The following is a 25,680-nucleotide window of genomic DNA, read 5'->3' as shown; positions in this document are numbered from 1 at the left end:
CTTTCTTAGATGACTCAACATGAGCTGGAACAACAGCAGATGTTCCTGCTGACAGGTAAAAAAGGTCACAAGGGGGTTTTGATTAAGGAGGGGATAAAGGAAGGAACACACCGTGACACCAGTCGTGTGTGAGAGTTCAATGCTAACCAGGTGGTCGCCTTAAATGAAAGACAGCAGGGTGTGTGTGGCGTGTGTACAGTACATGCACACACTGTGATTACATGTAAGGATCAGTTTAAGAACACACTGACGTAATCACATTTTATCCACAGGAGAATCATACTGTGCGTGTGTGTGTGTGTGTGTGTGTGTGTGTTTGCATTATGACTGTACATCAGTGACTGACATGAATTACATGGATACATCAACTTCAAAACACAAACTAAGCAAAACCAGATCCAGAAGGTGAACAGAGCCAAAGTTAAAGTGAGTAAGAGTTTTGGAATTGGCTCGCATTCGATGGTAAAATTCTTTTTTTTTTTTTTTTTTTTAACTGAGCTGCAGTGGTGGTCAAAATATCGTTTTTCCATATACAATCCAGGGAGGGTGCTTTTTAGATTTGAGCCGAATAGGTTATGAAAACCATGTGATATTACATAATATACTTTTATAGTTGTACTGTGTAGCATGAGATCTTTAGAAAACACTCAAGTATAAAATGTGAGGTGGGGGGGAGATACAGACCTTCTCTTCCTCTACAGCTGCAGCATTTTCATGAAGCTCCTTCCATGAAGGTTCCTCTGAGGCCCCCTTCTCATCCATTTCTTTTCTTCCGCTGGTATCAAGCAAAAAGAGCGACAACAATGACAAAAAAGAAGATAAGTAACCAAAAAGAAATTGTAAATTGGTTTAGTCTTGACATGATGGGGCTGCAGGAAGGAGCTAGCTGCAAAAGGAACTTCATACCAATGTGTAGTACCTATCAGTCTGCCATGTTGTGACATCTAATTCTTTAATTGAGATACAACTTGGTATTTCATGTTGTGAGTCAATACTGTATTTATGTGCATAACCTGATGTTAATGGACACAGAAGCAGAGAGTTAGAGAGTTTGGTATATAAAGCCGCTTTCATAAAGCAGACCCTGAAAACGTATAGAACACTCTAAGCAGCCACAAATCTCTCTGATTGTTTGTTTGGTAAATCTGAGTTGTATGGGTGACTTTTTGTGCACGTGTCAATAGAGCGGTGCCACTCAGTAGACACAGCACTCACCTGACGAGATACAATAACTTTGACGGTCTTTGCTCTGATTTACACAAAGGGCGTTGTCAAATCAATAAACATTGATTTGTAATCAGAAGAAGTCTGAGCCAGCATGATGATAACAAAGTTGAGTTTGCCAACACGCCAAAGCAAACACCTCAATATCACCGAGTCTGTAATCTGAATCTTCAACCTTTGGAAAGCTGTGATGACTACACACATTCACTTTTGCTTTGAGTTAGTTCCTTAGTGTAATGTTTTTATTTAAGCTCTGTGTGTTTTACTCACACACACACTCCACAGTTACTGTGCTAAGTACAGTCTGGCTCGCACTCCTGCGGCTAATAAACTCAGTCTGATTTGCATCACCATGGCTCCGTGTTTGTGTGTATGTGTGCATGACTGTTTGGTATTATAGAAGCTCTGCAGGTTTATCAGGTTTACCTCTGCAGCTGCTTACATCACTAAAAAAAACACCTTTGAATTGGTCTATAATTAACTCTGTGCTCTGTTCAACGTGTGTGTCATTTTGTTTTGCAGCTAAACTTGTTTTTTTTTCTGCTTGTGTTGGAGCATAATGCAATATACCATTTAAGTAAAAACCTACACAGTTTTCATTGTAAAGTGATTCTGCTATCGTGACCAGTCCTTTGACAAGCTGCCTCTGCTGTGATTTAAAAGAAGTTTGAAGCTTCCTACCTGCCAGAGGATTCCTCTTCTTGACTGCTCGTCAGCTGACACTTCACTCTGGCGTTGGCTCGTTGGCCGCTGCCTCCATCCTCAGTCCCCTCCAGGTCCTAAAGGTTGAGAGAAAAGGAGCTGTTACCTGAAAAAGGGTTTAGATTACGTCTGACAGAAATTCTGCTGAAGCCCTACACCGGCTGTGAAAGACGGAAAAAAAACCAAACAATTCATGATAAGGGAAGTCAATGAATGAACAAGGCTCCACCCAAACCTTTAAGGAAAGCAGTTAACCCTTGCTTGAGTTCCTCAGAGGGAGTAATCACAACAACTTCAGAGGGAGTGATTGTGTTGAAGTAAAGAGAACACCCTGTGTACATACTGTGAAACGGGAAACAGACACAGAAGGACTGCTGGTACATTTTCCACATTTAAGAGAAAAGCTCTCAGGGGAGAATTTTGGTTTATTTTTGATTTTTTTTTTTTTACCATCTTAAAGTTCCAAGATACCCACGAGAAAAAGTAGATGGCATATGGAAAAACTCTGCTTAGAATAAAAACATTTCTTTAATCCTTTTTCCACTTCATGTCCTAATTACCAGGTTATTTTTATCATAGAGCGCCATGGACTCTGTGAAGAAGCACACTTGTATGAAAGTATATTCTTAGTTTGAGGTTCCATTGGATGTTTCATGTTTACCCATTGATCCTGTGTGGGTTTTCTATCAGAAAGGGATTCATGTGATGTCACACGATTTGCTCCTGGGTACAAAGGTGAGTGCAGAGAAACGTCTCACTCTCAGATGATAGAACTAAAAAATCCTGCTCATAGAAGACAAACATCCTCATCAACAAATTAAAGAGATGAAGAAGAGGCGAATGTGGGATTGTATCTCTACCATATCCAAATATTTTTGAAGATGTAATTTGGGGCTTTTTGCCTTTATTAGATAGAGTAGGAAACCTGAGAGAGGGAAAGCGGGGATTGACGAGCAGAAAAGGTGCAACAGGCCAGATTCGAACCTCGTCCACGTAGAGGACTGTAGCCTCGGTAAAAGTGGCGCGATCTATCCGCTAAAGCATCTACATCCCAGACATACGCTTTGACAACTAATGATTAAAACTGATGATTAAAAAAGACCTACATTTTTAACTTTGGTTAATTATAAATATGAAAATATCTGATCTTGTCACAACTTCCATATCAATTTAACTCAGTTATAAATAAACGTGTAACTTAAATATAGTTCTATCTTTTTGTCCAATTTTTTTTGTCTTTTTTCAAACATCCCGCAGGGTGATCTGTGCAGCTGTGTCAGACGTCATGACAGTAAACACTTCAGCGGGGCCCTGAGGTGACCCAGTGAAGATAAGTGGATCTCCAGCTGTGACTGTGAGCAGAGAAATGGTAATCAAACGCTCCCTTTTATCCACAAAATTATATCCCAAGGCTTACACAATTAGAGACCTCTTACACACAGACTGATCCCAAAGAAGGGACTCATTTTCCTCCCAGCATGAATTGATCAAAACAGCTTTTTTTTTTATACACACTCAGGAATTTTTGTTAAGAAATTCAAAATATAAACAAGGAGAGCCAGAAGTTGGAACGTTTTATTGCCTCCTTCCATGCTGCAAAGCAGACATACTGTAACCTCCTCTCTCCAGCTGGAGACACTGACTCACAAGCTCTCAGCAGGGACTGTGGAGGAGAAATGAGTGATAAGGGAAAAGTGATGACAGCAAGAGGGGGGGGATCTGTCATTGCCAATGACTTTCAATCGAGACATCTTGAACTAACAAAGATCTAGGTCAACACAAAGGACAGAGGGAGAAGAAAAGACAGTCGTGTGATTGTGAGACGGCCTTGAATGTTTTCCTAGCAGGTTTTTTCGGTCGGAGAAACTTGCTGCCATCTGGGTTCACTTGGCTAACCTTGGCACTGTTCCTGCTCAGTAAAGGCCAAGTCAGAACAGCTTTTTTCCTCCAAATAATGCAACCGAACCACTTGCGATACTCAAGCAGCCTGGGAAAGCGTGTTAATCTCGGCATTTTAGCCACACATCCCATAGTATGCAGGACATTATCAAGTGTCTGTGCGTGAAGGGATCTTTTAGCTCTCTGGATTTCTTCCCCCTCGCTGCTTTAAGACCTCCATGAATTGTGTGTTTGTGGGCGTGTGTGTGTAGCTATGAGTTTGGCCAAGTGTGCATCCAGGTGCAGGTCCAGCTCAGTGTTATTTAAAACAGCTCAATTTGTTATTAATGGAGCAAAACTTCCCAAAGGGGTTAAAATGTACACCAGCTGCACTGGAACAGACAGTGAGTAAATAACTGCTGAAACATTTAAGATAGAGCACCTGTGACATCATTCATCTGTTAAATGCATGTTTCAAGCCTTTGATTTAGTTTAGAGTGAGCTGTGGACTGTGGAATGTAAAGTTTGAGCCAAGAGGGGAGGCCTGGATAGAGCTGAGGTGAGTAGGGCAAGAAGCATCGATGTTGACAGCAGAGACAACTGTCAATCAGGCAAAATCTCCTTTGACTGTTTTTTTTCTCTCCTGATAAAACCTTTTCACACAAACGCCGATGAAGACATAAAATGTGTCCCTCGCAGAGAAGAAGGATGCTTCAGAAGTGCTTAATCTTTATGACATATCAAAGATGGCAGACGAAGCAAAAGCGTCCTATGCTATAATTGCCTAATTATCAATGCTACATGTGACTGGATATTTTCACAGAATCAATAAAAGAGTTGAAGAGACCAAACTGGAAAGCAGAGAATAGTATGAAGGAATCCTAGTGGCCAAGTGGTTAGTTTGAAGAGCCCATGTACAGATGCCGTAGTCCTCGACAGCGGGCGCCTGTGGTTCAAGTCCGTCCTTTCCTTGAGGAACTTTTTTATATCACAACATTTATTTTTCAGGGGGCTTTTTGTGCCTTAGAGAGACAGGACAGTGGACAATCAGAAACAGCGAGAAAGAGAGTGGGGAACGATAAACTGCAAAGGAGCCCCAGGTCAGATTCGAACTCTAAAGGCCGCTCGCCTTCAAGGGCTTTGTTAGTCCTTTTTTTTTTTTTTTTTTTTTTTGTCAAGGCCTCCAACATGGCGCTGAGCTAGCTCCTCCTAGACCAGTCTGTCCACTGAGAGAAATGAGACTCCATTTATATTGACCCACCTCTCACTGCTGGCTAAACATAGACTGGCATTGTCCACAAACATAACATGGAACATAACTGCAATTACTAAATGCGACGGGATTACTGTATTGTTGCAGCAGTAAAATCTTGTTAAACCTGAAGACGTTTCACTGATTTGTCAGGTGGTGTCAGAGTACCTGGGATTGTTTTTTCATACCTCGGAAAGAGATGTTTTGGAAGTCTTCTCGACTGGTTCCTCAGACTTCTCTTCACCTGGAAGGAACAGACAAACACAATGCCGGAGCATTTTCACCACAGTACGAGGAAATATGCTTTAAAAAAACACATTGTGTTTGGTAATGACATAACGCATGTTTGACTGTGAACATAGAGAGGTGTTTGTGGACGCTTTCTCTATCAGATATAAATTGCCGCACACAAAAACAAACGCACACAAAAACAGACTCACACACACACACATCAGCCTCTTTCCAGGTGTAGTGGAAGTTTGTCATGTAGGGAACGACAGTTTAATAATGCAGACAAGTACACTGATGGGACACATTCTCATTGGCTTCATCATTGCTTCAATTAAATCTCAGAATGTAATGTATCAGAAAAAGAACGTAATAATGTAATATTTGTCCTCGCTCCTGAATGACTTTAGGGCTCTGTTGGGAAGGTAAAAAACAATCTGAGTCAAGAGTTTCTAGGTAGATAATGGACTTCAAAAGAAGTTATATCGTTAGTGTGTGTGTGTGTGTGTGTGTGTGTGTGTGTGTGTGTGTGTGTGTGTGTGTGTGTGTCAAGACACACAACATTTATTCATGGGAGTTGTTTAATCAAAAACAGTCCTTAGAATATAATCTTCTAATCTGAAACAAAAGGAAACCATTACATTTAATGATATTCCACAACAACACAGATTTCTAAAGTCAGCAAACTTCTCCCACTCCTGATGCTTTTTTATAGTCCCCATAATCTAACATTTCAAGCCAACAAATCTCCCCTCCTTAAAAAAAACAAAGGAGCAAAACCATTACAAATAATGGCCTGTCTCTGACGAACTCCCCTTTTCTCGTGGAAACAAAAACACTGGAGCCCAATACGCTCCGTTTGATTTATGTGTCCGAGCTCCCCTGCTGTCCAGAACTGAGCTTGATTTAGATCTGATGATGAAACACTACAGACGGTGATTCCACTCAAGGCTGCACTCGTTCAGCTTTGACACCGGTCCAATCTTTCTTACATCATTATCCACCCGGCGTCCGAGTGAGAGACGGAGCGAGGGAGGGGGAAGAAAAAAAAAAAAAAAAAAAAAAGAAATTCTCAAGAGACGGAAAAACCTCCACTTGAGTTTAGTGACTTTTCCAGAAGTGTTTTTCATCCGTCAAAGCTGCTGAGAGCGTATTGGATTGACCGTTGACCTTTTAAAGGCCAAATTTAAACATACATATTATAAAGGAAAGGATGTAGAGTTAATCAAATCTTCATAATTTATAATACGGGAAAAAAAAGTTGAAACAAGTTATCACTGCCTCATTTGATAGTTGAAGGGGACCCCGGATGAGACCAGCCGTTATAGGATTTGACCTCGGCCATTGGTTGCTAGCTAACTTTGCACTCTTAGCTGTTTACTGGTGACAGTGGAAGATTGATTGAAGAAGGGAAGACAAGGGATCAGTCTCTTTTTTTTTGTCTCGTTTCTTTCTTTGTGTTTGAAATGTACCGTTACAGATAAAGCCAGACTGACTAAAAGGAAGCCGGAGCCTGCACTCACCTGCTACCCTCGGCAGCAGGTGAGTAAGCACACAAGTCAAACACACTGATAAGTGTTGGGATTGCACCTGTGATTTATTTGCACATGGATTCACCCGCTCTATCAAACACTTTTAGTTCTTGTCGTGCACATGTGCATGGGGAATGTCAAGGAGGGAAAACGGTACATTTTAGTCACTTTTCTGACTGAAATTGGTCTAGAGTCTAACCTCAACAAAATAATTATTCTCCTTATGATTAAATTATTATCAGCTTTAGAAAAATAAAAGACTTTGACTCTTCGAATTAAAAACATTCCCACTTACCTTTCAAGGTAAAGGTCTGTTTTCATTGTTGAACAGTTCCTTTCAATATTCTGAAATGACTGGAATAAAAGGACTTCTGTTTTTCCTCGAGGTCTTTATATCCTCTTTCTATGTTATGGTCTGAAGTCTGGAACTTTGACACATGCACACACTACACAAAAACTAGATAGTCAACAGCTAGTCAAACTAGATTAGCCAACAGCTACTTTCCATCTGCAGTCCCTGCAGCCGTTGGCTAATTCTGGCATATTTACATTTATATGTTCATTAATATGCACTGTCCTTTTTAAATAAAATAAATAAAGATGGAGAGGCAATAAGCAAACAGCAACACAGCCATGTCTAAAAACATAAGCAGACAAAAAACATACATGCAGGCAATAGAGAAACAGGCAGGTGGCTGAAAAAGTTCATTCACACACCGACTGAGGAGTTGTGCTCTTTGAACAAGAACTTTCCCCACACGTGCCAAAAATAAAACCGTAGCCTGAGGCAAAACAATCAGTTCTAATAAAAACATGACTGTTTTTCCTTTCTCTCCTTCTCAGTGGCAGAGTATTCAAACAGCTCACGTCTATTAAGCCAGGTAGGTGATCTGACATCAGCAATGAGCTCAGTATTTTGAGAGCTTGAATGAGTTGAGGGATAAAACAGTTTGTGGAACAATAGAGGATGTGAGCGCAGTGAAAGTGGAGGCTTCGTCTTACCCTTTGGCTCCTCTGTGTCATCAGTTTCCATCAGTCTGGAGGAGAGAGAGAGAGAGAGAGAGAGAGAGAGAGAGAGAGAGAGAGAGAGAGAGAGAGAGAGAGAGAGAAGAGAGAAAGAGAGAGAGTGAGACGGACAAATGAGGTCACTATCCCTGGAGCGATCACAGAATGACTCGTCAATCTCAACCACAGCTTGCAAGCTAGGCTGAAAAATAAATCCAAATATGTTAAGTAAGAGCACTTTAAGAATTACAAACAGACCCATCGGCTTGAGCATAAAGAGACTTACTGTGCGTCCTTTAATATGCATGTAACAACATCTACTCATGCTGCTCCTCCAGTCCCATGTTGGCAATGATATTACAGCACTGCCTGTGCAGCGTCTGAAGATGTCCATTCAGCTCGAAGTAATGGGCGTTAAATATGGATGGGGACAGCAGCTGCCTGTGGGGTAGCGACGATGATGTAACAGGAGGAGGGGAGAGCTTTTACGCACAAAGAGAGACCGCGGGTGGACATCTGGGAGGGATCAGAGGTCACTGAAGAGGGGAGACTGCCCCAGGCTGTTCTGATCTGAGGGTTTGGGATTGTTCGGCAGCAGCTAAATTAAGTCAGACCCTTTTCTGACTATCTTTGTACTGTACTGCACTGCGCTGTGCTGTGGTCCATGAAAACTGCAGCACTGTCAGCGAGTGAGCGCTAGAGTAGGGATGTTACGAGCAGCTAATTTCCCTGTTGGTTAAACATCGTCCAAACCATATTGCAAGTAGCCTATTTAATGCTACCAGTTCAACATTATTCAATAAGGGAATTGGAGGTTAGTTACAAAGCCTCTGATGTGTGGCACATGCGTCACTCGGTGGATAAACAATGACAAATTGGTTTGCGGAGTGGCTAAGATGAGCAGTGCAAGCACCACCAGCTTTGAGTTATTCCTGCACATTAACGTCTACATGCCTGTATTGAACATTGCTCCGATCAAGTCTTTTTTTCTTTTCTTTTTTTTTTCAATTCTTAATTGCCCTGCCATGCCCTGCGTCCACTGTTAGTTTACATCAAGGCAGTAGAGCCGGAGCTACAGCCCTGCATACATACTAAAAATAAGTTGATACTACAGGATATTCTATCAAATAAATAATAGGTACAACTTTAATGTGGATAACATGATGACCACAAACTTTGATAGTGTTGACTGTGTTGCTTAATCTTACCTGTAGTGTAACTTTGCCAGCACTGATGTGTCATGTTTTGAAATAGTTTATACTGTATGACGATAGGCAGTAGTTTCTTTTTTCTATTCTGTATTTAAAGCCATTACTATAACATTGCTTACCATCTACTTCATGACTTCTGTGGCAGCTTCCTAATGCAGGAAGAGTCTGAAACTAAAGAAAGAAATATTGGACCGGACTCTGGACCGTCTAACTTTTTCTTAGATGGGTGTCACTTTGAGTCAAGGAACTTTTAACAAGTCATTTTTACAGCAGTATATGATTATGAGTAATTGTGGGCATGGGTTTTGCGACCACGGAAAGATTTGTCAGTCTTGGTCTGGCACGCCTCAGTAAAGCTTTGTGAATCAGTGGGAAATCTTAATATGCCAGGATAAAGAATTGCGAGTTTGAATATGGGAAAGTTTCATGGGGAGTGATTGAAGATCACAAATTGATGTAGGTATAACAACAATTAAAAAGATACACTCGCATGTGAGTCAATAATCGACACTTACAGTAAACCTCCTCACTCTTCGTCTTTTTAATTATGTCACACTCAGAGGATCAAGTTACGGCACAGAAAGGATATAATCATGACTGTGGCGTATTTTAAAGATTTCGCTTCAAAGTCTCTAATTTGTGCGCTTAACTTCGGGGGGGAAAGCTCCGTTTTCACATTTCAGCTGTAATGGTTGAGCCATGTAAACAACAATTAGCTGAAATCCTGTTCAGTCTTTCCCTTTTTTTAATCCCCTTGGTTTACAATAATTTACCAGAAGCACAATTACTGGCGTTTACTACACACAGTTAATAACATCCTGAACATCAAACCCAAAATACGCGAATAAAGGAGCATTCACTCGGATGTTTGACTTGTAAACAAACTCCTCGAGTGCTGGCAGATGTTCACTAATTGGAAGACAGGTAGGTTGAGCCCTGGCTGCTGCATGCTGAATTATACGTTACTTGCTGTGTGCGAGTGAATGTAATTGTTTTAAATAGTGGTGACATTATTCCTTCATTATGCATGTAAAAGGGTCAACATGACAAAGTGCTGAGTTGTTATAAGGCTTGACATGTGCCATGTGTTTTCACTTTTGTTTTTCCCTTGACTACATTACACTTCGACATATTTTATTAACACCTGAGATCTTAAAAATGTGACACAAAACCACTGCTTCAATAACCCTTAGGTAAAGGATCACATTTTGTACAACAACAATTTTCAACAATGATTTTGGAGTGACAGTTCATTCTAAGTGTCAAAATGAAGCGTCTGAAGAATGTCCGCCTTCAACTGGGACTTTAGAAGGGAAGCATTCTTGTCTGCTGCTGATAGACCTGTTGACAGACAGTTCTTGTTATCTCTGGAACAGCTGAGTTCCACTGCCCTTGTTGCTATTTCTGACACACACACACACACACACACACACACACACACACACACACACACACACACACACACACACACACACACACACACACACACACACACACACACACACACACACACACACACACACACACACACACACACACACACACACACACACACACACACACACACACACACACACACACACACACACACACACACACACACACGTCGCGGGTTTGACGGATCAGTGAATATTCTTGGGGCTTGTTCAAGTACATCAGGAATCGAGATATTCTCTATGAATATGCGAGAAAGTTACTCTTCCGATGCTTTCAAATAAAGAGAGGTGACGAGAACGCAAGAGCAGGGATTTACAATTATGCCCTCCAATTTAAGGGGAGAAAAACAATTTATTTTTCCTCTCGCAGGCTATTGACCAATATCTACATGTCGCAATATACACGCACCTGTGGAAAAAAACAACTTCACAATGAACTTTGACACATTACAAACCTCAACACAGAACTGCCAAAAGTATAGCTACCATGAAGGACAGGCATGTGGACACATCAACCTGAGTTTGAGCGCTCTGTAATTACTTTTTTTTTTTTTTTTTTTTTTTTTTAAAGAGTAAGGCATAACTTTTCTCTGGGTTAACAGAATAGTCTCTCTGCTTGTGGTAAGCCCAGACTGTGAGAACAACTCGCTTCTCACTAAAATTAAATTTAGCGAGATTATCACATAAAACACTTGATTCACTAAGATTTGCTAAAGAATGCAACGCTGCACGCACTGTTTTTTTTATTCAAGTCTATTACAACATAACACATGCCCTTTCCCGATCATATTTGGCCATCTTGCAGCTATCTAGATGCCTTGCTTCATTAAGTGCAGGGCATTAAAACTTGGCAGAGTGCAATAATCCTACCTCTCCCTGCGGGATAAAATCTCTGACTTTATCTCCACACCGTCCATCTTAGCTCTTCTCTCTCTCTCTCTTGTTCCCTCAGGCTGTTTTGTCAAGAACAGACAAGTCTGACTATGTGGACGCGTTAAATCCTCTGCTTGATTACAGCTCACAACAGCTCCAGACACACGACTCGTCATGTTTTACTCCATTTATGTCCAATGAACGCTCCTGACAGCAAACTAGTTAACTCCAAAAATGTTCGGACAACTCCTGGTTTGTTATTGTCCTGTATCGTCAAACATTCTAGCTCCTCCATGTTTCTTTAGGCCGAACCAAAAACAAGCTGCACTCAAGTCATTAGTGTAGAACATAACATGGCAAAATAAATGAGCCAGTCCTCTTTGCTTTGCACACATGGCCAATTTTGGGAATGCAGGCAGTCGTGTTTACTTCAAACTGGAGATAACACTCAGTCTTCTGCAAATGTGCCGACTTGTTGTCTCCTCTCCCTTCATTAAGAGTCAGTTAGCCCTTTAACAGTAATCTAATAGCTGTGTCTACTGTCGAAAGCTGAACTGCATATTTTCCTTAAATCAAAGAATGCTTCAGAAAGGAGCCACTGTACTGGATAAAAAGTAATCAGGGGTGATCTGAACATTTAGCTACATGTCTAAGCTGATCTCCTTGAAGGTCAGGAGGACATTAGCTGAATGACTCCACAGTCACAGCACTCACAATCTCTTCAAAACAAACAGGGTTTTTAGTGACCTATTTCTGAGATGCTGTAGGACACCTTGGTACATTTGGGTTTCATGTCTCTGGCCTTGTTTATGTAACACACAGAACAAAGCGAGGACTGGTAAACAAAAAGGCAACCAACACATACTTTGTATTTTACTCTGAGAATTCAAGATGTTCCTGTATCTCTATCGAAATATTAAGACTTTAGTTCTGGAGGGTAACATATTATTAAGATATACATAATAATAATGGTGAGGTAATGCTAGCTGCTATGTTGCTAGCTTTGACAAACTTAATTTCTTGTTAGCACAGCTTCATTGTTATTGTTTAATTTCACATTATAATTTACCAATAGCTAGTTGATGGGGCTAAGTTACTACATCAAATGAATGCATTAGCTAGCATACTAGTTCTGACATAGATACTAATGTCAATATAAACCAATACTTTTACAACATATGACCTGGGGTGTAAGCCAATCTATGCACTAATTGAATACCATACACATGAATCTACTTGTTTCAGGAACTGTATCTTGTCACATTAACAAACAATAACATTCTTAGGCTACGCTAAAGCTAGCAAAATGCAAGCAATCTGAGTTTTTCCACCTGATTGTTTTTTTTTTTGTAAGTATTGGAGGAGCAATTGTAATATAATGCAAGTATCTGAATATGTATCTTGAAAATAATGCAACTGGAACATGTTCAGTTTCTGAGATCATTATTTAGTAGCAGAATATCTCACCTGAAGTCTGAGGAAATCTTGATAGATGTGACAGCTTCTGTCTCTCTGTGGTGAGTCTCCAGTTTTTCCTGCTCCGGCTCCGCGTGGTCCACCGGTTCTGTTGCTTTATTCCTGAGGCCCCTCCTGGTATAAGATTTCTCAGATCCATTGTCGTCGTATTTATCGATTTTATCCTTTTCCTTTGTTTCGGAAGATACCGTTTCGGAAGTTTCGTCAATTTTCCGGTCCCTGCGGACATATTTGGAGGTGAATTCGTCTGTGTTTCCATAGCGCTCTGCAAGCTCCCTCCTCCTTTCTGCCTTATAGCGAGCGATTCGCTCAGCTTTTGTCTCTAGAGCCGAGCTCTGCAAAGTGTCAAGTCCATCCATTTTGGAGATCCAATGCAGGTAAGAAGATTCAGACTTGCTACTTTCGATTGTCCTAATCCAGATTTGTAGATCTCCCTTGACAGTAACGTCTCAGTCCATCCAAGTAATCCCAGTGCTGCACACAAGAAAAGAAGTCTCTATTAGTGTTTTATAAACGTGAAGTAAAATTTCACACGGCAGGTAAATCTCAACTCAGCTTTCAGTCCAAACAGGCTCTGCTGTAGAGCTCCAAGCCAAGCCCTGCCCTGCCCTGGCTAACACCATCACCCCCCTGTGAGAATGATGTCAGCCAGCTCTGCTCAGAGACCGCCGACCACCGCAGAGAGACTCTCATATAACCTCGACTTCATCGGCTTACTTGGAGCCAGTTGGAAAGAGGGAGGAGAGAGAGGGAGAGCGACCGAGAGTGAGAATCACACATCAAATAACATCTTCATCCAATTTTAGGCCTTACATAACTGAGGCTCTGAGCCTGGAATAATCACCTCTTCAACATTATCCCACCTCATAATGAGTCAGTATTTACTACAAACACAATGACTGCCCTCAAGTGTGAATGTGTTAGCCCTGTGATGGACTTGGCAAACTATCCAAGTTTACACAGCCTCTCCAGCAATGCATGCTGGACCAGACTGGAGCTTTACGCGACCCTGAGAATGTTGATCTGTTTAGCATCGACTTTCCACCTCTACCATGGTAAAGACTTTAAATCTTTTAGAACTTTTTTTTTTGCTTTTGGATGTCTTGTGTGTTTAATGTATTGACGTGGAGTTGAGCTCGTTTGGTTCCATTAAGTATTCACAGAGAGGAAAACCATGCATGGCTCTGAAGGAGAGGTTTGAAAACTGCACTCTGACAAAATGAGTTAACGTAACGCAGCGTGCACGCTTTCTGATTGCTCCAATCCAAGGAAAAGGGGCTTTTCCCCAGACAATTCCCACAATGCAAAACTGCTTTTGATACTTTGGAGTTTCGGTAGAAGACAGCGTAGGGGAAAAAAACAAAACTGAGGTGTTATACATTTGGACGGTTCAAAGTAGCGCCATGGTACGCCTCAAACTGCATGACTTGGGTACAGGAGTTCTCAAATGTAAGGCAGGTCGGAGGGGATGTAAGAGAAAGTGTTGCATCTGGATAACGTCAGTACGATGTTAGCGTAAAAAAGAAGAAGAAGAAAAAAAATGCGGGTATGAGGTAGAATAAATGAGATGACTACGAGAACCTTTTCCTGTAATGATGTCACGCTTGAACAAATGTTTAGTGCTCCACGTCTGACCCCTGAAAACGTGCAGGGCTTTAAAAGCAGCCCACTATCAGGACCTCCTTGAAAAAATGCCTTTGAAATCGTACACAGGAAATTCATGTGTACATTTGGGGACACAAGTGTGTGTTGCGTGTCTTCACCTTGACCTCCTGTATCCCTCGTCCACCTGGCATAAAGCACTTGGCTCAACAGTGCCTCCCTTGTGGGAATTGAAATGTAGTCTGACCACAAACTGTAACTCTGCTGGATGATTACACGTTGTCTGCTCCTTATTATAAACTTGGAGATGTCCAAGTCACGGTCACTCTGGGAAATGTATGCTGTAAAAACAATAAAAAACCCCACCATCTGTTTGTTGCATGAACAAATCAGCACAATTGCTTCTATTAAAGCGACAAGAATCCTGTCAGTGAGAGTAAAGTCTTTTTAATGGATAGTATGAAAACCAAATGGTCCATTAAAGACGCAGGCATAATCAAGTGGTAGCAGTAAAATGTCCTACTATCAAGACTTTTCTTATTCGGCTGTTAAACCTTACGTAGCTCTACAGCTTAGTCAGGAAAAGTGTTAGAGGGGTTGTTTGACATTTTCAAGCATTTAAAGATAAGTTTCCTTATAACATTTAAATAGCCCCCTAAACCCTGTAAAAATGGACGTGTCTCTCAAAACGAAAGCCTATACACAGTTAGCGCTCAGAGCTGCCTGTAGCAAACGATTAAGTAGCAAAGTAAAATAAAGCAGAAATAATCATTATCTGTTACATACCATTATCTACAAATCATCAAAAAAAAGTTAAAGTACTTTCATGTTAGAGATCCGTGTTTCACTGATGCTTGGAAGGAATGACCACAGGGAAAGCTGCAGCTCATGTGAGCTTGGCTTGTGTTGAAAGTGAGCATTCCTTCTGTGTACTGGGCTAATTATCATATCTGTACTGCTGTTGTTAAGTTAGTTAGTTTATTGTCCCCGCGGGGAAATTCGTTTTCACAGCTGTACAGGCAGGGAGACACCATACTCACACATATAACACAAAAAAAAGCTCCAGGTGTAAGTAATATAAAGGGTCAAAGGGGTATCCTGTATTGGTCATGACTCTGGGTATCAGGGTTGGCGTTGCATTGAAAAAAATAAATGCTATCTGAACATCTCTGCACCGAAGGCACTCCAAAGCCAGTGAATTACCTTATGAAGGCAAAACCAATCCTGAGTTCAGATGTTGATTTCAGCACCGTGCACGTACTTACATAATTCACCCAGGTCACTACCTATAAAAGGAGTGCTAAACCGTACACTAAAGCTCCAGTCCACGGAGACCCAGAACATCGAGCCTGCTTTGTTTGGAAGGTGGTTGTGTTATTTCAAGGGACTGAACATAGAAAAGTGTGAGTCATGCGTTAAAAATCATGGCCCCAATCAGCAAACGTGAGCTCACACAAGAGTTCTTGTTTTGATCTTTTTTTTTTTTCTTCTTGTCGTTTTGGTCAACTGTCTTTACCTGTTTTTGGTTATGGTAAACAAGTTAAGTGAAAAGCATTATAAAGACAAAAACACTTAAAATATGCTAATACTACTGATTCTGTACGAGATAATATCAAGCGGAAACAATGTATGCTTTCTCATTTGCATTACATTGAAGTGAATAGTAGGTTATGTTTTATCTGACTGTCCTGAAGAGACTATTTGAGGCCTTATCAGAGCATCTGCCTCTCTAACAATGCAGTCTGACCTGCTAATTCATACACAACATTTTCTCTCTAGCTCCTCTAGGCCATGTAAACAAACAAGAGTCCTATTTTTTTTCCCACACACTCGGCTGTTCTCTGACCTTGTGTTGCCTTCAGAGACATTATTACTGGCAACGAGAGGAAGATCTGTCACAACAAAGGCCAAGTGTGTCACTTCCTGACCATGCCCCGTGCATCCTCCTTCATGAAAGCTCCATTAATGAGGAAATGTTACCCAAAGGACCAGCACATGTCCAAAAGCCTCTCTCTTGAGGGACAGGATGTGTAAGATACCGAGGAAACTTTGAATGGGATCAACAGCCAGACTTCCCCTTCGCACTCCAAACCCTATCAGATCGTGTCTTCGTAAAAGTACTCCATGATGTCTTTAAATATTTACTTCTCCGCGAAGACTTTTGACAATCAAGAGACAGTTACTTAAGATTACATAATAGCTGCTGTTGACCTCATGGCAGATGCAATATATGACAAATGCAGAAGTTGCAACAGCCAAGACGGTTTTATACAATTTGAAATGCTTTGGGAGACTTTTCAGGGTTAAGTTTATCCTGTTCTTTAGTGGTTTCATTTTTGTCAGGCACCTTCCCACTGGCCTTTCAGCTCACTTCACATTTCAATTATGAACAATGATGTCAATATCTAAAAATTTGACCATTTTCTGTATGGTTTAAGTTTTAGATAATGTTACAGTTTCTGAGGACACCACAAATCGTTTGCTGATTGCAACAGACACTTTAGTATCTGGTCCAACAATGACACAGTAAGGGTTTGTGTTTTACAGCAAAACAAAAATGTTTTTGACTCATTTACAACTTTTTTTTGTGTAAACTACTCTTGTGTCCAATAAAATCCACTCAACTCATTTTAAAGTTCCGATAGCTGAGAAAAAAAAAACGGACCATAAGTTAACTGGCAGTTGTAAGTCATTAAATGAGCATACAGATCCAGGACCTGATGATATCTACACCGTTTCCCGCCTTTTTATGGATAAGATGCTTCCATCTTTATTCTAATCCTACTTTGATCTTTCATGCATTACTTTTTCGGTTCCAACGTCCTCACCTTCTAGTTTTCATACTCAACACGTTGCATTGTTAGTGCATGAATGTTTCCTGATTCAAACATTCAACATTCATCTTTATTTCACATCAGGTATCGAATCATTTCTCAATGTGTCTGTTGGGATAAAAGTAAGTGCACTTGTTCGATACACGTCAAAGTAGTTTATCTTGCTCGATAATGTTCTCAGTGATGTGCCATGTGTTTCTATAAACATTTTGATGAGGATGAGTTGCATAAATCAAATCCTGTCCATGTCATTATATCACTGTGTTTGTGTGAGGTACAGGGAAGCAGGCTTAACGGGAGAAGAATACCCGTCTGTCACACAGATCCAAAGTGATACGTACATACATAAATTACTTCACTGTTTCATTTGAAGACAAATCCAGACAGAAAGCTGCCTCACAGGCTCAAGCTGACTGTAGCCCGTCAATCTGTGTATTTATTCACATGTCCAAACAGGAGGACAGAGCGGGAATGCAAGCTGCTCATAAACAGTTGACCGTCTAAATATTCGGGAGTGATGAGGAACAGAAGCAATGGTTGAATCAGCAAAAGGATAACCAGGTCATTTCAATGACCCACGTTCATAATGTGAATGTAGGGCTCTGTCTTGCAAACACTGATAATGCAGAGTGCTTCTACACAGAGTTTTCTCGAAGTAGATTTGGCTCAGCTGTACTTCTGATTTTTTGTACTTCATTCATAACGTTTCTCCATGGAGATTTGCTACTTTTGGAAACTATTAAGAAGAAAAACAAAAGATATTTTAGTCCAAAGGCAGGAGACTGACAATTTCACTGCAAAAGAAACTTCCTATAGTTTCATGTCTGTGAGGTTTGCTCCAGTAAACTGTATTACCTATCGTCAGTGTTAACCTCTCATCTAAGGCTGTGTAAAACACGTCATCTTGCCTTTTTTTCTGTTTGATGTGCTTCCAGAAACTGGGACATCAAGACAGCTTCTGACTGGTAAACCAAAGCGGCGGCAGGATTGGCAGGCTACGCGTGTGACTGCATTACTGCAACCAAGTCATGTGACCAACCATTGAAAGCAGATAGGCCTAAGTACAGGTCACCAGTCCCTAATCCAATAACTCCATCTTCTACATGCTGTACATAAAGCTGCTAACTGATCTATTCAACCAAACACGTGCGTCAGAAAGGGGGGGGACGTCACATTTTATTTAAAGCCACGTTAATACTGCAATCAACCACATACTGAGCGCCAAATGTGTTTCTCATTAAAAAAAGAAATCTCTCCGCTTTCAAGGCGGTTTAAGTACCCGTCCTCTGTCCAATCACTGGCAGAAGTTTTAATTGTAATTTTAGAGGCACACACCACTTTGTCGTGTTTAAACGGGCCTCCACTAATAGAGATCTTCAAAGGCTGAAACTGACAGGAGGGGTGTGTTTTTTTAACACACACACACACACACACACACACACACACACACAGAAAAAAAAATCAAATCACATGACTCAACTCTTCCCTGGCTGTGAGGAAACATAGGGAGAGGGGAAGAAGGGACAGAGGGAGAAAAGCAGAGGAAGCACTGGAGGAAGAAGAGGGCTGTTCAGGATCAAAAGAGCAGAAGAGGGGAAGGGTACAGCCGAACGAGGAGAGCTCCAGAGGTCAAGAGAGAAAAAGAAGAAGAAAAAAAAAAAAAAAGATAGAAAGGGCTGAGCAGAGAATGGGCTTTTTGTGGGGGGTGGATGTGATGGCTTTGTGGGGCATGTGTCTCCAGGGTGCCAAGGGGCCCCCGCCTGGTGCTATGGGGGATAAGATCTGCAGAAGAGGAGGAGGAGGATGGGGAAACAACCTAATCCATCCCTCCCCTCTCCCTGCTCTTTCTCGCACACAAACCCCCCCCCTCAAATCCCTTTTACCAGAAGTCCCGCTGACTGCAGCCAGTCACCCGAGAGACAGTTGACATAACAGCCCCCTGGGTACTCATGCCTGAACTCTGCTCCAAGTAACTGACACTGTAACAACTGTACGGACCTGCTCAAGGCGGGGCAAACCATTGTTACAAGGCAGAGTGCTGCTTAGCCTCTCAGAAATGTGTTTTAAAGAAGGCAGACAGCATGTGTCTGTCAAACTCTATGAGGTTGAACACAGAGAAGCATCTGTGCCTTTTTCTCTCTCTCTCTCTTTTTTTTTTTTATAGGATAGTTCTTTCTCCTGTTCTTGTTGGTTTCTGCTTTCAAAGGAGCCATTAAATGTGACGTCTGGGAAGGCAAACAATGAAATACAGACACACAACAGAAAAACACACGGGCTCCTCCATCCAGGCTGTAATCATAGAAGCTGCAGATTGGAATGGGAAGGGTGGGGTTTATGGGGCCTTATCGAGCAAACCTGCACACACACACACACTGCTGCACTGGAGTCACCCACACTGCACATTGGCATATGGAAACACTGCCACCCTCCACAACAAACAGTGTGCTCTGGAGTTGCTTTAATTAGCTTATTTTTTTCCCTTTTTCCATGAGCACTTCCAGGATTTCTTTCACCAGTTCCTGCTGACATTTTTTTTCAATTTCATGCACAAAAACATGTAAAAAAAATAAATTCAGAATTGTGTCAGCCAGGAGGAAACATGATAATTGTTTTTTTTATTTTAAAATACCAAAAATCAAGTGGCAGGAAAAAATACCAAAAATGCTAACGCTCACATTTGTATCAGGTAAATATTTAAACCACTAATGATACTAGAAAATACACTCATGCATATTTATACTTACTAGAGTAAGTATTGGAGTCAAGCCGACTCTCCCTTTAATGTGATTTTATCGTTCTTCTCTTCCACGAGTAGTCGTTTGTGCATACAAGACTGAGCAGAGAAATAGGGCGACATGAGTGGGCGGAGGGGGGGTGTTAGTGGGTGGAATGTCTCATCCTAAGGATCCTGCTCCTCCTGGGGTCTCTCTCTCTCTCTCTCTCTCTGGTGTCCACTGTGCAGGGGAGCGTAGACACCATCTGGCCAGCTGGAATGATACTGAGCAGGGGGTGTGGACGAGTTAAGGGGGAGTCCTGTCTTGCAGGGGGATGGGTTATGGCTGATACATGCAGAATTAACAGTAGTGGTATTAACCATTTAATGCTAACCAAACTCTGAGTTAAAAAAAAAAATAATAATAAAATTGAAATTTCTCCATTCTCCTGCACAATGGTAAACACAACATGCTGCTTGATGAGCTACACCTCAGATTTATTTTTCTTCCAGTGAATCAGCTATAAAGTGAAGTTCAACATTTTGGTAAATTAATTGATTCTATTCGTTGGCAAGAGTTAGACAACTAATACCACTAATGTACTGTATGCAGTAAAAGCACAGCAGCTAGTGAGCTAAGCTTAGCATGAACATTTAAAACAGTAGACTGTTTAAGAAGTAGACCTCTTGGTATCCTCTTTAGTATAGTAGGCGTTCCATTTGATGAAACGATGGTAATAATTATGAAAAGTCTCAACACGGCCACTCCTAGCTCGAAAAGCAAAAAGCTGGTGATGGCAAAAATGCCGCTGTCAGGCTGGCCTTTCCCCTATTACAGCATTTTATGCTAAGCTAACTCGCTGCTAGTTGTATATTAGATCGATAGCAATACATTGATACTTTCATCCAGCTTCTGTCCAGGAAAGAATCCTTATCTCAACCCAGTGAAGCCCACATTTATAGCACTACAGCAGACACATGTTGAAACCATAGTGACATACACAGACAAAGTTCGGTTCTATTGACGTGCTCTTCCTCAGTATTTCCCTTTTGCATAAATCCAGATCAATATTTGCACACCCCTGTCAGCTCCCATTCTGACGTTGCTACATGAACATCATCTCTGTAAATGGTCTGCAAAGACTAATCTGTCTGTGCATGTTTTATTAATGGATGTTTAATGGCAACATCTGTCACTCACATGGGCCAGCCAACACAATCCTGGCTGACATGCACATAAAAGGCAGCCAACAAACTCACTCCTTTTGAACCTAGATAGAAAACACTCCGAAATGTCAGATGAAATTCTGTTACGGCGCTGAGCTTGAACAAAGTGTAGTGTATCTGAGAGGCCCTGTGTGTCCCCACAGAGCATGGAAACTATTATTTGAGCTCAAATCTAATAAAGGCTTTAAGTACAACCATATGTATGTGTGCCATGCAGATACAACAAAAACAGTTGGACTCTTGGTGACAGAGCTTAAAGCTAGCTCGGCGTATAAATGTCCACTGTAGAGGAGATTATGATGTGGGTGAACCGTAGCACACTACCCTGTGGATTTCCTATCATTTACACTGTTACAACACTTTTGCTTTGGATAAATATTTGTGCTGCAGAACGTTTTGGCTGTGCAGCTGACATCAGACCCAACTGAGAGCCGTGAAGAGAGGACAGGCCAGACCTATGAAGAGGAGACAGATGACTCATTTGAAGCCAAGTTTGCTTTTCTACTGTATCATGTTAACCTAAATTCAAAGTTACTTACAGGTGAACACTAAAAATGTAAAAACAGATTAATGGATGTAATATTCAGCAGGCTATACAGTATGAGACAATATTGGCTGCAATACATGAACGTTTCCCTCACTACAACCTTCAGATGTATACATAAAGGCGTGGGTATAACAGAGAAAAACCAAACGTTGTTTAGTCTCCAGCCACACTTCAATCTGTGCTGACTCCACAAGAGCCTTTATTTCTTCTTCTTTGCCTTTTAAAGCCTCGTTAAAACTCTAATTACTCGTTTAAATCTAAATTACAATCCCAATTTAACAACGACTTAACATTCCTTCAATTACTCTTCATTGATGCTTCACTCTTTGGGAGGTGCATTCACACGACGCACTTCTCAAACGGTGAGAACCTGGATAGGACTGGGAGGGCTTCTACTAAGTCCAATGAGAGGTGATTAGGTTATCACATGAAGCTTTCTAAAGAAGTAAAGTGAAACAAATAGCGATAACAAAGCGGGTGCAGTTCAGTCTCAAGGTTTCTGGGGGAACTTTCTCTTCCGCTCAAACGTTTTCTTTTTTTGCCTAAAACTGATCCAAAAACGTTAGAGACCAGTGCCAAGGTGGAAGTTAGTGCATCAATAATGAAAACTTGCAAGAAAAAAACAAAAACAACAACAAGAAGTTGATGTTTGAGTGTTGAACAAGACGTGTCTCGGCAGCAGGATGCATTCATTTCCAGCGCACTCCTCTCTCGCCTGTGTTGAGTAACAAGATCCCTTCAGGGGCAACATGACGACACGAGGCATCCAGGTGAATGATACACTTAACGCTCAATTCTGTTCAACAACAATGGAGCGTCTGTCTTTTTGTTTGGGGTCTTTACATGGTCCAAAGAAAGGGGCAGCTAAAGAGCAGAATTATGTGGGTGGAAGAAGGGGGGAAAAAAAGCCACTCACTCCACTGCTTGGACTCGCTCTGTTTCAGGCTGCTCTGCACAAGCTGGGCACGGATCATTTGTGCGTAATCCTTCAACTTTATGCTCCTCCACATTTCACAACAGTAACACTAAACAGCATGCTCCTTCACTGTTGTGTTGAAGGGAGGACACAAACATGTGCTGTCCTGCTCAGTGCCTTGCAGAATGTCTTATCATGGAGTCCATCCATTTTTTCTTTTTTTTTTTTTGTTCGACTTGCACAACATCAGCTGGCTGAGGAAGGTGTGTGGAAAAACCTGTTGTGACACAGGCCACGCAGCCAGTGGGAAAATTACAGTCTGGCAGGCCGCAAATAGCATAGCCTTTGGATATGAAGCTTCAGTGAGTTTTATTGTATTTAACATTTGGGGGGAAAAAATAGCAGCTAAAGGGAAATTACAGCGAAGGAAACATAAGCAAAATCTATCAGGGACACCATTTTCCCACTTTTTTCCTTACTTGCTTTTGGAGATACAGTTAAAAGAAACGGCATAATGCATCGCCTTCTCCATGTTAACTCACATTATTATGACATTAGCACACGTCATAAGAGCCAGGCCCAGTTGAAATCGTAGGAGCGCGACTGCTGAAAGAGAAACACAATGAGTAAACAGAGGCAACACTTAGCAAGGGCACAGTCGCCATATGTCACTGGAAGTCAAACAAGCCTGGTCAGTCGCTAATGCACACATTACACAAGCATTTTGCAAGTATTTGCATAGCTGTGGCAGTGTGACACAGATAAACATGACTTTGATTCTACACCTTGTGCATAACCAGGCATTATTATAGCCTCTTTTTTTTTTAGATGAAGAGACTATCAATAGTATTACAGCCTTCGCACACTTGGTTTTTTTTCACTGTGTATTCACAGATGGTTTTGCAGAAAACAACCTCAAATGCTGCCTTCTCTCTTGTCACTCTGTCATTCCGGCTGCTGAGCTGACTTAAGACTGAGTCTTGCTTGTGGAAAGAGGGCAGACAAGCTTGACTCGATTGATCTCTGTAGAGTATTTGCAGGTCAAAAGTAGGACAGTGGGTGAAGGGATGAAGAAAAAAAAAAAAGAAAGAAAAAAAACCCAGCAGGCTAACAGGGGGTCTGTCACTTGAAACTTTACATGGGCTACATAACAAAAACAAACAAACTGTAATGCAGAAACAAGAGTTATGCTCCTCGTGGGATGATCGTGTGTAAAGGTGCAACAGTGCAAATAGGAAGTAAGGGTTTTCGATGCAAGACTTGAGTAAACTGCAGGAGGGCGGCTGTATCTACTGTCACTATGAGAACTAGGTTAATGAATAAGGAAGGAAGCTAAACTGACTCATGCAATGCCAGCTGATGTGTGTGTATGACAGTGTCTCGACACACGAAGAACTATATCAATACGAGACTCTCACAGTTGAGCATTTCCTTAAACGCCCATAAACAAGTTCAGTTAATTCATCCAATAAACATGAATAGAAAGTTACACTAAAACAACACGCGCATAACAAGGTTACAACATAGGCTGTAACGTTCACGGCGTACATATCTTACCTGCAATTCTTAATGGAGGCCTGAAGACACCAAATCCACCGAAGTACTCGTGCTACAGCTGTTCAAACAAATACAACGACGCGAAAACAGATGTTTGAGCAGCAAGTTCGTATACGTGATGTTCTGTAAGTTTCCTGGGACTCAACATTTAACCGCAGCACGTCACAGACTGACGTTCAGGCGACACGAGCGCGTCCTCCGCGAGAATGATAGCAACAAGAAGACATTAATTAACACTTCTTTTCATAAAATCTCGCTCTTTCTTTTTTTCAAGCTACAGGGAGACACGACTCTCTCTCCTGCCCATGCAGCAGAGTGCAGAGTCTGCTGCAGGCATTGAGTACTGCTGCTGCTGCTGGCAGAGTCGGGTCCAACAACTTCAAACTTAAAATGCCTTCTCGCTTCTGATTGGTCCAAACTCAGTGTGATGCTGCGTTCACGTGCCCATTGCGAGATCCTGTTTCTCTGACTGCAGTGGGGTGTTCAAAAAAAAAATTCACAATAGTATTTTTAAGTTAATCGTAAATACTCTGAAACGTTATATTTCCACCCACATCTCAATTGGATACTATGTTAAGTGTGGTAGAGTACTCTGCTTTGTTCTACACTGGAATTACCTGAAGACTGCAATGCAGTTTTTAGGCTATAGGTAAGAAAAAAGAACCCGAACAAGATATCAATAAATATTAGCTGATATTGACGTCTTACACAAATGTTGGAAGTGGCAAATGTGCTATCAAATGTATGTGTGATTCTTAAATGTGTGTACAACTGTTAAGAACTACGCAGTTTCCAAATTCTGACACAAGAAAATATTTGAATATTTCAATTTTTGCAAAAGCAACATGTGCATTTGTGAAAATCACTTGGCCATTGTAACAACGTTTAATTTAACTGAAAATTTTCTTTCTTTCTTTCTTTTCCCTAGAAAACTGTGACTGCATAAAGTCATCATCTCTTACACATACAACCAATAATATTGAGGCTGTTCACAGTATTAAAAAAAAAAAAAAAAAAAAACCCCAAACACAGCTTAGATGAGAGTGCCCTCTGCTGGTCATGCACTGGAAATATAATGTACCGTCTGGTTTTATAGAGAAATCCATGATGTCAGCAGTAATGCCTGCTGTGTGGTCTAAAACCAATAAAACATATCTTATTGTTGCAATATAAACTTCTCCTAATTAACAAAAGGCAGATTGAGTAAATTATAAGCAGATGAGAATAAAATCACATTTTTGTCAACGTTCATTTTCTCCTCTTAAGGTTAACGGGTCTAGATGCTGGATTCTGTTGAACATTTACCGTAGATTAAATTTAAATAGTCTAAGAGCATGAATTATTGTTTAGTGATGAATAAATGAAGCTGTTTGTAAATTATCCATAAAGAGTCCTGTTAACATGCTCACTAATCAGGATCATACTTTATTTAGAAAACCATTTCTAGATGACATTTAACATTATGGC

At 41.1% G+C, this 25,680-nt stretch overlaps 1 protein-coding gene across 2 annotated transcripts in view; it reads right to left on the bottom strand.

The window, feature by feature from the left end:
- The window catches only part of LOC306817216 (supervillin-like), a 262,812-nt gene that overhangs the window by 16,774 nt on the left and 220,358 nt on the right, over positions 1 to 25,680 (bottom strand). Inside the window, exons 2-7 of one of the 2 annotated variants that reach the window (XM_079333916.1) lie at positions 24,214 to 24,565; positions 12,809 to 13,291; positions 7,819 to 7,853; positions 5,245 to 5,300; positions 1,906 to 2,003; positions 685 to 775 (exon numbers count right to left, since the gene is read on the bottom strand). In XM_079333916.1, the coding sequence (XP_079190042.1) occupies positions 685 to 775; positions 1,906 to 2,003; positions 5,245 to 5,300; positions 7,819 to 7,853; positions 12,809 to 13,176 (648 nt within the window). In that variant the 5' untranslated portion in view covers positions 13,177 to 13,291; positions 24,214 to 24,565. Of the gene's footprint in view, positions 1 to 684; positions 776 to 1,905; positions 2,004 to 5,244; positions 5,301 to 7,818; positions 7,854 to 12,808; positions 13,292 to 24,213; positions 24,588 to 25,680 lie in introns of those variants that run through there. The other variant, XM_079333917.1, reaches the window with a different exon arrangement.

This window comes from Symphodus melops (assembly GCF_947650265.1).
Source record: "Symphodus melops genome assembly, chromosome: 21".
Lineage (NCBI taxonomy): Eukaryota > Metazoa > Chordata > Actinopteri > Labriformes > Labridae > Symphodus > Symphodus melops.
Note: the sequence above shows the minus strand (reverse complement) of the source record. Positions and strands in the feature narration are given on the sequence as shown.